At 33.9% G+C, this 14,937-nt stretch overlaps 1 protein-coding gene across 1 annotated transcript; it reads left to right on the top strand.

The window, feature by feature from the left end:
• The first annotated feature begins 12,967 nt into the window (after positions 1-12,967).
• LOC132626740 (cell wall / vacuolar inhibitor of fructosidase 1-like) lies at positions 12,968-14,721 on the top strand. Its single transcript, XM_060341718.1, has one exon. It carries the CDS (start codon positions 13,083-13,085, stop codon positions 13,581-13,583), a length of 501 nt encoding a protein of 166 aa, XP_060197701.1. The 5' UTR covers positions 12,968-13,082; the 3' UTR covers positions 13,584-14,721.
• Positions 14,722-14,937: the final 216 nt, after the last annotated feature.

Raw genomic sequence — 14,937 nt, 5'->3', positions numbered from 1 at the left:
GATCCCCCGATTTCATTATGGAGCAATTATTGACATTCTATCTCACCTTGAAGGAATTAGTACATAAGGTGAGTGTAAGAAATAAATAGCATCATTATCAATATGGCATCATCATATCATATCTCTTATCTCTTATCTTATATAGACATTTATGGACTTAGGCTTCTAGCTTTCCGGAAAATAGGAACTCATGAAGAGGAAAAGAACTTATGCTATAGGATTCATGCCATTAGAAAGAAAGGACTAGCCTCACATACCTTTGTCGTTTAGCTATGTTATCGTTCACTTGCTCTCCCCCAATGTCACGTCGTTACCTTCACGGGAGAATTTGTATTAACATTAGTTAATCGACTATAAGAACGGGTCGTAAATTCTAGAGAAAATTGGGCAGCATTTCCCCTGTAAACTTAACAATCCTCGAAATTCCAACTTAGCCAAACGTCAATCAAAATACCAACAACAACACCAACAATTTCATATCAAACTAGGATTAAATCCATTCTTAGATTACTCCCAAAACAGCCCAACATGCATTCGGATGCCAATGCTTGTATACACTTCCTTATTTCCGTATATCCATAATATAACAACAACAACTACAGCCAATCCCCTGATATTCCAGCCCACAAAACAATCCATAACGACTATAAAACAGTCCCCAAAATATCATCGCAAAACAACCACAAATATTATACCAAACAGCTCCAAAATATAGTCACAAAATAACCACGAAAATTACATAAAGCAGCTCCAAAATTTTGTCATAAAACAGCCACGAAAATTACATAAAACAGCCCCAAAATATTGTCAATAAACAGCCACGAAAATTACATAAAACAGCCCCAAATATCGGCACAAAACAGCCCGGTATACGCTTTGTATACAATATCTTTATACACTTTATTCTCCCAAATTCAAGAACAACAACTTATCAGCAACTTCAACAACAATGTCAACAATTATTATACATCATAACTCAGCTAATTCCATCCATTTAATCCACCTAAAACAGCCCCTTAATCCATAAACCCCAACAAAACAACAAACGAGTTTATAATGCTATTTCTTTCCGTTCTAATCCGTTAAAACTCTAAATAAACTTGTTAACAATGAAAAATGGACCTTAATCTTACCTTAATTATGAAGCAACCACTTCCACCCTCTCTTTCTTGGCTGATTTTTAGCTCAAATTGAAGGCAACGCGACGTACAACACTTTTCTCTTCGGGAGCTTCGCGATTCGGGGCTTAGATTGTGGTCAAAATTTGGTTTCTTTCTCTATCTCTCCTCTCTCTCTCTACCTCTAAAATTTCTGGGTTTGTTGAGGTCTGAAAATGAAAGAGAAGGCCGAATTTTTTCATTAAATGGCAAAGAAAATGGGCTGACCCGACTTGGAATCGGGTTGGGCCGAATTCATTGCCCAGCTTGACCTTTCTGCCTTAAAATGTCCATATCTCCTTATTCCGATGTCACATGAAGACCCACGACCTATGGTTGGAAAGATATTTCAATTATCTACAACTTTCATTCTGGGAGTTTTCCAAAATTCCCAAAGGACAATAGGGTTATGACCTCCCGAAATCAAATCACCCGAAAACGTATCTTAAAAATATTATTTTGGAGGGCTTTCACTTTGATTTGGCTTAAGGATCCTTCTTGGGTTGTGTTTAACTTCTCATATATTATTCATATAACTTGTCACATGTTCTAAAAAAAAATCACGACATGTGGACCCCACCTCAGCTTATGAATAATGCATCGTACGAAAATACGAGATATAACAGTCTTTGGTCTCCTTTTTAGACCATTCAGCAAGATGAAGCGTAGAAAGCTCTCCGTCAAGTGAGAAGGCACCGATCACTGGAGGTTGAACCTCCAAGGCAAGGACTTTGGCGTTCGGATTTCGTTTGTCGCTCACTATCTCTAGATGAGGACGCGGCGTATCGCGATCACGAAAGTGCATCATCATTGTTTAAATTCAAATCCGTACAGATGCGCCCAAAGACCTGTAAAAGAAATAAAAAAAAGGGGACAGGTAAGTTTCGTAGAGCATGTCCAAAGCCAAGAAAGCAAAATCAGATTTTGTGGCTGATTAAAACATTATACCTGAGCCAATATAGAAGCAATTTGATTGTGATTTTCGTATATGACGTAGCTCTATGAGTCTTCTTTCCGACGCCACAAACCGTTCATGATTGCGATGTTCCTGAGTCAAGATATAAGATTTTTCGTCAGGACGCACAAAACTAATGAACCAGTGAACCAGAACTGAAGGTCTGATTCTCGATCAATATCTGAGTAAATATATAAGCAATTTGGTCATGGTTTCCGCGTATGACGTAGATCTATGAGTCTAGTTTCCGAAACATCAAGCGGATCATGATTTCGACGTTCCTACATTGAGATATGAATTTTCTACCACAGACATGCAGAGCAGTGAAGAAAGTGACGAAAATACATATGCAAAATCAGATTCTGTGGCTGATTAAAAGAAATATACCTGAGCCAATATAGAATCAATTTGATTGTGGTTTTCGTATATGACGTAGCTCTATGTGTCTTCTTTCCGACGCCGCAAACCGTTCGTGATTGCGATGTTCCTAAGTCAAGATATAAGATTTTTCGTCAGGACGCACAAAACTAATGAACCAGTGAACCAGAACTGAAGGTCTGATTCTCGATCAATATCTGAGAAAATATATAAGCAAATTGGTCATGGTTTTCGCGTATGACGTAGCTCTACGAGTCTAGTTTCCGAAACATCAAGCGGATCATGATTTCGACGTTCCTACATTGAGATATGAATTTTCTACCACAGACATGTAAGCTGTGAAGAAAGTGACGAAAATTCATATTGAAAGAAAATTACCTGATAGAGCGATGGGTTCGAACCAACTCGACAATGCTATAAATTGATACCCAAACACCAAGAGAAGGGGTGTATTTATAGATGTCAAAATCTGGTTCCTACATGGACTACACAAAGAAATCCTTGTTCCAGTTGGAATCTAATCATGGAAAGCTTAAGCTTATGGAAAGTTTAGGCTTTATATATGGAAAGTCTAGGCTTATGGAAAGTCACTATTCTCTCCTAATATGGGAAAGGGCTTATATATGGCAAATTTAAGCTTATGGAAAGTCTCTCCTAAAATATGGAAAGGAATACCATGCAAATTACGGAAACTTTGGGATATATGTGGCGGTTAAGCTTATATATGGAAAGTGACTACTTTGCAACATGAAATATGAGGCTAACTCGTGCAGTACTAGCACCTCCTTACAAAATTTAATAGTATCATTCTCAAAGGGCTGTATATTTCCTAAGTACATAGTCTGTATGTCTGGAAAGCGTTAGTACATGGAAAATACTTAACGTATGGAAAGCTACTGATTTCTCCTAATATGAAAGTGTTTGCACATGGAAAATACTTACGTATGGAAAGCTACTGATTTCTCCTAATATGAAAGTGTTTGCATATGGAAAATACTTATGTATGGAAAGCCACTATTTTTTTACTAATATGGAGAGTGCTTATGGATGTAAAGTCACTGTTCTCTCCTAGTAAGATTAGGCTTACTTATGGCGGTGGTAAAAATCCGTTTGCGACACGATTGAAGAGCTTGAGCACAATTATTTCCCGTCAGATTTCAAATATTTTGCGGGAAATCAACTATATGGAGGCAAATAATAATAATAATAAAAAAAACGTTAGCTTCGTGAATACTTCAAGCCTCGTCTTTAAAGGTTCGACAAGTCATGAAGCTCGACAAGCCTTGAAGCAGGGGGCATTTGTAGACACTGAAATTTAATCGAACTTAAATCCACAAATTAATTTGGATCATATTCTAAATTCTAAATGTATTGGTCCAAACAAATATTATGGGCTAACATAATCGGATTTATTGTTTAAATCCAACATGTATGGACTTAGTTAAAACACCAATTCAATTGGGCTAGTCTATCTTGTCGGACTTCACATGATGAGCCCACTTTATTAGCCCAAGGTCCATGCCACGTGTCAAATGACGTGGCGCGCCAAGTCAAATCAAGGACCAATAAAATCATGCCACGTGCATAAGTGACACAGCATGTCAAGTCAATAGAAGAACCAATCAAATGTCGCCAAGTGTTCAAATGACATGGTTCAACCAATCATCTACAAACCCTAGCTCTCCCCTACAACTATAAATAGGGGTCTTCATAAAGCCAAAAGAAGAAGAAATATACATAGAGAAGCTCTCAGCCGCAAGTCTTCCGCATACTAAGAAGTCTTCGCTCCAAGTGGTGAGCCGCAAGTTTCCATACCTCTACGTTTGTGATTAAAGCTCGGCTCCGCATTCGTAGTGAAATATCAACAACAAGTGATTCGTCCATTCAAGAACAAGCAAAGCCCTTGATTGACGGCCGTATCGCGAGGAGAAGAATCAGAGGATTACATCTTTTTATTTAAGATTTCATAAAGATTGTAACCCCCGCACAAATTCTTGAAATCAAATATTATTCTTTGTCGCTATATTTTTCTTGTCTTGATTATTATTTTCAGGAACGAAAGATTAGTCGTTACACATATGAATACATATTTGTAATCTAAAAATCTATTTTATTTATAAATAATTTTTAAAAAGAAAAACAGTGTGAATAAGGTATACCAATACTCTTTATAGCGAAGAGACAAATATTTGATTCTTGGAATCTTTTAGAAACGAAATCTACGAGACAAACTGTACAGTCCTTGATTAAAGTACACAGAAAAAAGAAGGAATTCGATAAGTCTTGTTCTGCCAATGCTATAACCTCAAGAAAGAAAAAGAAGAAGAAACTTATAAAACATACGTAGTTCTGGATGTTTCCAGTATCCAATGTCTTCCAGGCACCAGCCATGCAAATAATTGTCATTATGCATGGCCATTTGGCAAAGAGTGCGTTTCAGTTTCTGTTTCATATTATTTAACTTTATTAATCCTTATCTAACTACTTTTACAATGATATCTGTAATACTAAATCCATTCACCTGCTTCCACAAATCCTATCTTTCCGATAAAGAAAGAAAAGGACAATATATACTATGTTGATCAAAGATATTTAGTACCTTTTAAAATATATATATATATATATATGTAGACTGTAGTACTTGTCGTCTTTGGAGATTTAAATTATGTGAAATTTTGTTTAATATTTTAAAATGTATTTTTTTCATCATATTTATATGAAAATATATACTACTTTTCGTATAGTTTGTGAATATTTTAATTATACTTTTAAAATATTGAGTCAATTCAATTTGATCCAATTTTAAAAATAAATTAATTAAATTCTTAATGAGCAAAGAATATCACACAAACTGAGATGAAGAAAGTAATAAAATTCAAAATTTGTACTACTCCTATATGCATGTTTGGAATCTACAGAATGATAAAAATACTGTATGCTTAGCAAAGATTTAATTTCCTGTACCTACAGATGGAAGCAGAGTTACAGCTAGTGAAAAATTATTGGTTGAACATTCTTTATTGAAAAATGATATTGTTTCTTCCGTTTAATTTAAATATTTTATTTTATTAGATAGAGTTTAAGAAGATAAAAGAGATCTTTAAATCTGGTAATCTTAAAAAAAATGTGCATATATCAAAATATTCTTTAAATCTTGTAGTTTAAAAAAAGCCATATAGAATGTTGAGTGCCAAATATAATATTTTAATTGTAAACAGATTAAAAAAAGTATGACAGTTAGATGATATGATTTTTTTCTTTTTCGGATTTTACTTCGACCGGAACTTCTAGATGGCAACTTGGTAAGCATATTATTTTAAAATCTTAACGAGCATGCTCGTATCTTTTTTATATAGTTCTATTTGGTTTAATTGGCATGTCAATATAATCAAATTCCGGAATTAAATTAAAGAGAAAAGACATGTTTTAGCTCCTGAACTTGGCACGAAAACTCAGTTTGGAAACTAAACTTAACTTCTATTTATTTACCCCCCTTAACAACTTACGTTTTAATTATTTTCCCCCTCTAGTGGCCCAGACCAGGGCGCGTGTTTGACAGTGCCTGACCCGCGCGTTAATTAATTTTTGTGAACGTTTTTTTTTTTTAATAAAATCGACGGGGGTAACGGTTATAATACCGTTCCCCCTTTCTAATCCCACCCGACCCACCACCCTTTAGAACCTTAGTTGTTCTTCATCTTCATCACACCTTCAATCAGCCCCTTTTTTTTTTCCCTCCATTCATGAAATTCCTCTTGCTCACACCATTGCTCCTTCATATATGTATTCTTAACCTCCACGAAATTTCTCCACCAAATTTCTATCCATAATCACTCTCTGTGGTAATTCGAAAATATTGTGGGTTCATAAATGTCTCAAGGTAGCTGTTCATCTCACGTAAAATGTAATTGTGGCACCATTGCAAAACACCTCACTTCATCGACTCCTACTAATCCCGGACGGAAATTCTACAAATATCCGAGGCCTAAGGGCAATTTTTTGTGGATTTTGGGAATGGGAAGATGAATTGTTCCCTGAGATTTAGTGAAATAATGTTCAAAATTTGACGTCGTCGTTAGATGCGGTCAAGATCAAAAGGGACAAATTGCAAGAAGAATTAATTGCCATTGAGGCTAGACATCTAATTGAAGTGAACAAAATGAAGGAGGAATTAATTGGCTTGAAGAGTAAACAGAAATTTGACTTGAAAAAAGTTCTAAATTTGGAGGAGAAACTTGCAAATACAAGGATGTTGCTTTTGATATGGTGGGGAATATTTATTGGCTTTTTGGCGGCTTCCTTAATCAACTGAATTTATGTTGTTGTATGTTGTAATCGCGTAGTAGGTAATGTAAGAACTTCATGCTCTTGTTGTAATGTAAATGTCATGGAAGAACTTTATGCTCTTGTTGAAGAATTTTGTTGTTATGGAAAATATTACCTTGAAAATGATAGCAAAAGTCGAGAAATTTTATAAATTACTTTAAATAGAGAATCTGGAGACCTAATCATTACGATCTCTGGATCCTCCTTTACATGAACAAAAAATACTATGCGGTTCTCATCTAAACATGCCTTAAAACACAACACATCTCCTATCCCTAATCCGGCAGCATTAATGAAGGCTTTCCAGCCTTGAGCGAGGCGCTTGTATACGCCAACCTTGTATTTCATATTATACTCATGATCGTCGTAATGAACAACAGCGTCCTTGTCGGTGTTTGGAAGAAATTCCAGTATGTCAGTTGGAAGGATCTGCAAAAAAAACATGTTATTACTAAAAGAGGTAAAAGAACAATTGAAAATATATAGTACGACAACACTTACGAAATCGTCTTTTTCGACGTACGATTTCGTCAATTCTTTGTCAAAACATGCGGCCATTTCCATGTCATCCATCTTAGATGAAGGCTGCCTCTTTAATATCACTATATTTGTTAAGAGTTATTTGAGTTGAGTGAAAGTGAGATGGAAAGAATGCCTATTTATAATTGAGTTGAGTTATAATGTTAGTGTGATCAAGTAGTTAATGATGTCTCGGAGTCATTGGTTTTGACCATCACTCCCAAGTACCAACTACCATCATTTACTAACTCAGATTCAATGTGTTTGACTGCTCAAATATGTACAATGCATTTACTTGCATCCATTCAATGTGTTTGACTGCTCAAATCTGTACACTGCCCAACGTACACTGCTCAGATATGTACACACTGCTCAGAAAAGTTTACTGCATTTAGTGTAGGAGGGCAACCCAATTGCCCTCCTACAACCAGCCTTGAATGCCTTCTTCATGGCATCAAAACATATATAAAAGGACTGAAACCTTTTGACTCCACTTTCAAAAGTTTCTTCACTCAGCCTAACCACACATGTGCTACCTGGATTAGTCCTTAAAAGCTCATCCCTATAATCCAAAATTCTTTTGAACTCATCTACATTGTCACCCATGATTTGTTGCAAAACAATGCTTCTGGCTTTCCTTGCCACAGTCCTACCAATATACACCTTTAATTCCTTTCTTACCAAATTTTGAAGCTCAAAAATTCTAATGTCAGGTTCAGAAATAATTCTGTCCCTGTACCTTTCTGAAATATACAAAGAATTTACCAACTTATTCTTTGTTGTGCCATTGCACTTGTGAACAGGATTATAATTCTTCACAACAAAATCATTTGTTCTAGAATCAAAACTGGCAAACAACAACCATGGACAGCCAGCAGTACACTTTACCCTCACCCTAGTTGGTTCATTGACATATTTATCCAACTCTACATGTTCTTGAACTGCATACCTAGTAAGTGCTTTCCTAAACTGTTTAGCACTTTCAAATGCAAGACCAGTCTCCCAAACTATTTCTTTACACTTAGGATAAAAAATAACCATATTTCTAATTCTTTTTGATCTCCTTGACTTTTTGGTAGGCTTTTCAACCACATCTTTGTCATCAGCTTCATCATCAGTCTCTATTTCAAAGCTAACAGGTTCATCTGAGTCATAAAATGGCTCATCCCCACCCATTTTTCCTTCAAATGTACTCTTACTCCTAGATAAATATTCATCATGTCCTATATCTACACCCTTTGGCCCTAAATCTATCCCTTCAGATCTCTTAGCCTTTTCTTTCTTCTTTTTTGATTTTAGAGCCACCCTATCTTTCCTTAGATTCCTATCCTCCTCATGGACATCACTATCAAATTCTTCTTCTTCACCTTCCTCTACCACTACATTGTCAGACTCAGATTCACTCTCACTTTCTAAGTCAGAATCATTATCATCATCAGCTGCAGTAGCAGCCTCAGTCCCACCCAAGGGTTCATCAAGACCAGCAGCCTCTTCAAACCCTAAGCCTTCACTACCCCCAAATGTTTGACTACCCTCACCTGCCCCAACCTTTTCATTTATATCTTCACATGTGGGGTTATCAAAAGCAGTAAAAGATTCCCCACCCACAGGGGTAATAGGTGGAAGAGCAGGGAGGACCACAATAGGTTCCTCAACAAGATGAGTCACAAAAATTACAACAATATCTCCGTTTTTTAATTGAGGTGCAATACCAATAATGTCCCTATCACTTTTAACTTCTACTACAAATCGACATTTAGGTGGTCTAATATACACACAACAAGATGAAACATTATAACCGATTTCTTTAACATAGTAAACAAGCTCAAAATAAGAGAATTTATCAAGATCAACATCAAGATAATCTGTCACACTACCTCCAACATACTTAATACGAGGGGTTTTTTCTAAATTACCTCCGTGGTTAAACCTCAAAGTCACAAACACATCGCCCATTTTCTTCAGAAAACCTAAAATTAAAAACAAATGAAAAATTACAAGATTCAGTTACCATTTACACCAAAAAAAAAAAACGAAGTTAAAGATAAATTTTTTGCAACTGAAAAACAGTAAAATCGAAATCTAGACAAACCCTAACGAGAACAACAAGAATCGTATACCTTTGTGGCTAACTAATCTTCAATATCACTCAGAAACGACAAGATTTACGTATATTTTGGATTTTTAACTTTGCAATGATCGGTTTGTGTAGAGTGAAGGTTTGATTGAGGAGTGAAAAGGGGGAAAAGTGTCGATTGGGAACCGACGTTGGGTCTTTTGTTTGGGATGGGTCGGATTTTTATGTGGGGACGGGTAAAAATAGGTTGGGGAATTAAATAATGACGTGGACCAATTAGCTCGCGCGTGTGTAACACTACCCAGCCCTCAACTGGTCTGGGCCACTAGAGGGGGAAAATAATTAAAACGTAAGTTGTTAAGGGGGGTAAATAAATAGAAGTTAAGTTTAGTTTCCAAACTGAGTTTTCGTGCCAAGTTCAGGAGCTAAAACATGTCTTTTCTCTAAAATAAACTTAGACCATATTTTGTTCAAAAAATATAATATTGATGTGCTTTAAACTATGCGAAACCCACACATCTCTTTATTTTGCCCTTTCAAAAGCAAAAGAAATATACGTTTAAAGATAATAGTGATGGATAATTATTCGGGTAGCTCAATGAAATAAGCAGGCCTAAATTAGATCTTAATTAAATATTAATTATTTGATAATATTCTTGTTCGAAGCTTATTCTTCTAGCCTTTAGATCTAAAGATGTTAATTATTTTTTAATCAACTTCCTCTAATAGTTTCTTACTAATGGATGCTCCCTCCGTCCAATTTTTAATTGTTGTTTTAGCACAAAACAATTATTCCAAAATAATTGTCATTTAGAAATTCAAGATTAAAGTTGACAATTATTTCCAATCTTTAACATTAAATATGAGTAATTCTTTTTAATACTGCTCAATTCTATAAAAAAGAAAACATCTACCACTAATAAATAGAGCTAACTTAGTAAACTATAGTTTGTATTTACTATTTTCTTAATAATGGACATGAAAAAAGCTAAAGTGACAATAAAATGAAATGGAGGGAGTATTTATTTGTACAATTCTAGTATATTTGTTTTTAAAACTAAGTCTAAAAAATCAACAAGGAATTAGCTCAAAGTGCGTGTAATCATTATAAAGTGAAAATTAATTCAAGTTGAAGTGAGTAAGAGGAAAGAATCAGAAAGTGCTTCAGTTAAGCGCATGCCATTCTCATTTGTTATTGCTGAATCAAATTCTCCATAAAAATTGTACTCCCTTTTGTCCCAAAATATTAGTACTATTTCGCTTCTCGAAAATTAAACTATATAAACTTTAACCAATATTTTAAAATATATTTTTTAACCATATTAATATGAGAAAAATTATAACTTCTAGTACTTTTCCAATAGTTTCTAAATATATAAATTTTAGTTTGAAATATTAAATTAATCTAATTAGATTTAACTCTGAATATTAGTCAAACTAACTTTCGAGAATCAAAACATGACATAGAGCCTGCTTGGATGAGCTTAAAAAAAGCAGCTTATAAGCTGTTTTCAGCTTATAAGTTGCTTTAGACAAGCTAAGTTAAATGAGCCCAATTAATTTTTTGGGCTTATTTTAAGCACAAAATGATTTTAAGCTGGCCAGTCAAACACTCAAAAAAACTGAAAACAACTTATAGGCAACTTATAAGTCAATCCAAACAGGCTCATACTCTCGTGGGACGGAGTGAGTACAGCGTTTGAAACTATGTCATTAATATATAATTATTAACAAGTCGACAACTAATCAACCTTCACTTTAATTTATGCCCTTTCCTTAAACGTTTTTGCTTGAGAGAAGTCTTAGATTAGGTTTTTTTTTTTTAATAACTTTGGAGATCAGATAGAATTGAGATAAATCAACGATAGGAGTATAAGACCAATTCAGCTATCAAAGTTTGAATTGTCTAATAATAAAGTTCTCTCTCAGTTTATGTGGCACCATTTCTTTTTTGGTCCGACTCAAAAAAGAATGTCACATTTCTATAGTTAGAAACAATTTACTTTATGAGATGATTTATAGTCACACATTTATATAAGGCTTGTTTTGGACCACACATTTTAAAAGTTTTCATTTCTTTCTTAAACTCCGTATCAAATCAAATGATGCCACATAAATTAGGACGGAGGGAGTAGTAGTCTTGGAAAAATATTCTACCCATTCATTTCTCCTTAAGGGATTCATCCTCGAGGACCAAATTATAACATCTATATTTAATAAACCATAATCTCTTCCCCGTTATTGTGATTTGTGCACTAGCTAGTTTTTTTTTTTCCCTTTAAAATTAGGCTACAGTATATGTATTTCTTAAAAACTGAATACGTTTTATACAGGGGTGGCTAGTGGCGTGTTCGTCAGGAAAGAAATGTTTTTTAGATCAATAAATGGATTTCTTATTTATTTTCTTATGTTCAGTACGTAGCAAAAAATATTATTCTAAAAATATTGTATATAATCTAGACAAATACTTTAGGGGTGGGAGTGGGGGTGGGGTTGAAGATGAGGTGAGTTTGAGGGTGGATTGGAGACAATCAATGTGGAATGACACTTGTAGACATGTTTCACTACTTCTTATTTGAAAAAGTCATTTTTCTCATTTTTTAAGAACCTTTTTTCCTAAATAAAATATATTTTTCAAAAATTTTAACCAACCGAACATGAAAAAATTAAAAAATATTTTTGAGAAAATATTTTCCTCCGTAAGGAATAGGGGTGGGCACACTTTAGGCCAACCCGAAATTCAAACTTTTTAAATATTTGGTTTGGATATTTGAATTATGGATTGGACTTCGGATTTTATTTTTAAAATTTATGGATTTCGAATTGGATATGGATTTAGTACTACAAATTTTTTGATATCCGAAAATTCAAAATTTTTATACCTTATATCTAGCCCTATCTATATTATATGTGCCCAGTACTAATAAATCTAGTTTCTAAAGGTCCAATAGATTAGTACATAAGGTCCTACCCATTAAAATATTAAGTCCAATATACAATTCTCCACTAAATCAAATTTAATATAGGGTTTTCTTACTTCTCAAGTCTTAAAAGTCTCACATTAGTGTCACCCACAACATAATTCTTTGTTATTTTTCCAGATGACTACTTAAATTTTATTTTGTTCATTTTCACTTTTTCAGAATGCTTTTATTTGGTATGGATTTACTATGTTGGAGATGACTTGGATTTGTTAATCCTAATTTGAACTGGAAGACTTTTTTTTACTGAGCAATTAAGATTTAGATTTACCTCTGTGGAACTAACACATCAATTTCGTTCCTAATAAGTTTGCCTTAAGTCTCAAGAGTCAAATCAAAAAATCCGAAATATCCAAACCGAAAAATCCGAAACCGAACTTAAAATATCCAATCCAATCTGAACTTTTTTGATTGGATTTGGATTGTAATTTGTTCAACCCGAAAACCGAATATCCAAATCGAAAATTTCATATCCAATCCGATGACCCGAACGCCCGCCCCTAGCAAGGAACATCTATTAGAACAAAAGATTATTAATACGAGTCATGCTTTTTTGGTCTATATATAAGGAAACAAATAAACTTCAACTTTGTGCCTTTCTATAGTGAGTAGTGACCTGAAAAATATCAAACACCTTTCCCTATTAGCCATCTTTACTATTCTCCTCCAACTCTATTCTCTTCTAGAAAATGAAGATTTTCTTTCCCATGATGATGTTAATCTCCATGTTCACCAACAAAGATAACACCACCCTTATTCACAACACATGTAAGAACACTCCAAATTACCAACTCTGTATCTCCACTCTCCAATCCGATCCACGAAGCTCCGGCGCCGATATCACTGTTCTTGGTCTTGTCATGGTCGATGCCGTGAAGAAAAAGACAGTCGAGATTATGGAAAGTATAAAAGAACTGGAAAAAACTAACCCCAAATGGAAAATCCCTCTTAATGAATGTTCAATGTTTTACTATGCAGTTATCAAAGCTGATGTGCCTGCAGCTATTGACGGCTTGAAGAAAGGGGTACCTAAGTTTGCTGAGATGGGGATGGAGGATACTGCAGTAGAGGCTGAAATTTGTGAGTATAGTTTTAAGGAGAATGGATTGAATTCGCCACTTTCGAAGAAGAATAGAGATTTAATGGACCTCTCTAACGTGGCCAAATCCATCATCAGAATGCTTTTATGAGAAAAACGAATTTTAGAGAGATGCATGTATATGTATATGTTAGATCATGCACTTAAGTAGTCGTTTCACTATTATTGCAGATAACCCTTAAACTTGGCATGTTTTGTAAGATAGGCATATAAACTTATAAGGTAACCAGATAGACACTTAAACTTACTCAAAGTGTATTTTTCAAGTTTTTCAGTTGTTTTGAAAACAAAAACTATATTTTTCAAACACTCACAATTTTCATGGCCAAACAAGCCCTAAATATATCACAAAATATTTTTTTTAAAATGCAAAAATAAGGCAAATGCATATACATGAGACTATAAATGTGCACTAAACCAATAAATACTCGCTAATCGCAATTTTGCAGGTTTCAATTAACTCGGATTTTTTTTTACACTTGAATAATTAAAAAACAATAACTTTAACCAATAAAAATCCTTAAAAAAGAAATTTCAAATTAAGAAATTTCTAAGTTCAGTATTTCAAGTGTAAAAGAAATTTCAAATTAAGAAAACTGTAAAGCCGAGAAGAAAATCCTTAAAAAAAAGAAATTTCTTAATTTCAAATTTCTTTTTTTAAGGATTTTTATTGGTTAAAGTTATTGTTTTTTAATTATTCAAGTGTAAAAAAAAAATCCGAGTTAATTGAAAGCTGCAAAATTGCGATTAGCGAGTATTTATTGGTTTAGTGCACATTTATAGTCTCATGTATATGCGTTTGCCTTATTTTTGCATTTTAAAAAAAATATTTTGTGATATATTTAGGGCTTGTTTGGCCATGAAAATTGTGAGTGTTTGAAAAATATAGTTTTTGTTTTCAAAACAACTGAAAAACTTGAAAAATACACTTTGAGTAAGTTTAAGTGTCTATCTGGTCACCTTATAAGTTTATATGTCTATCTTACAAAACATGCCAAGTTTAAGGGTTCATCTAGGTATTAAGCCTTGCAGTATTGTTGCTTTTCCATTTCTCTGTTTCTTTGCTCGTGTTTACTCTATACTGTATAAAGATAACAGGGGATGAATAATTTACAGGGTTTTGTCTATAAGCTAGTGGTACTTGACTTAAAAAAGAAATGAAATAAATTTTAAGGTTGTAAATCGATGTAATCCCTTATTTTCAATGTGTTTTTATCCCTTATTTTCAATGTGTTTGTCTTAATTGTTTATTCCTTATTTTTGATGGGTTTGATTTACTTTTCTTTTTAATCTATTTCAAAAATAATACACCCTCCATCTCAATTTTACCACTCCCTCCCTTTCAAAAAAATTATTTTAGTTTGACTTGACATAAAATTTAAGAAATAAAGAAAGAATTTTGAAATGTGTGGGTCAAAATAAGTTGAAGATATTTGTGTGGCCGT

The sequence above is a fragment of the Lycium barbarum genome, chromosome 2 (genome assembly GCF_019175385.1).
Source record: "Lycium barbarum isolate Lr01 chromosome 2, ASM1917538v2, whole genome shotgun sequence".
NCBI classification, from domain to species: domain Eukaryota; kingdom Viridiplantae; phylum Streptophyta; class Magnoliopsida; order Solanales; family Solanaceae; genus Lycium; species Lycium barbarum.
The sequence above is the reverse complement of the archived record's forward strand: the minus strand, read 5'-3'. Positions and strand labels throughout refer to the sequence as shown.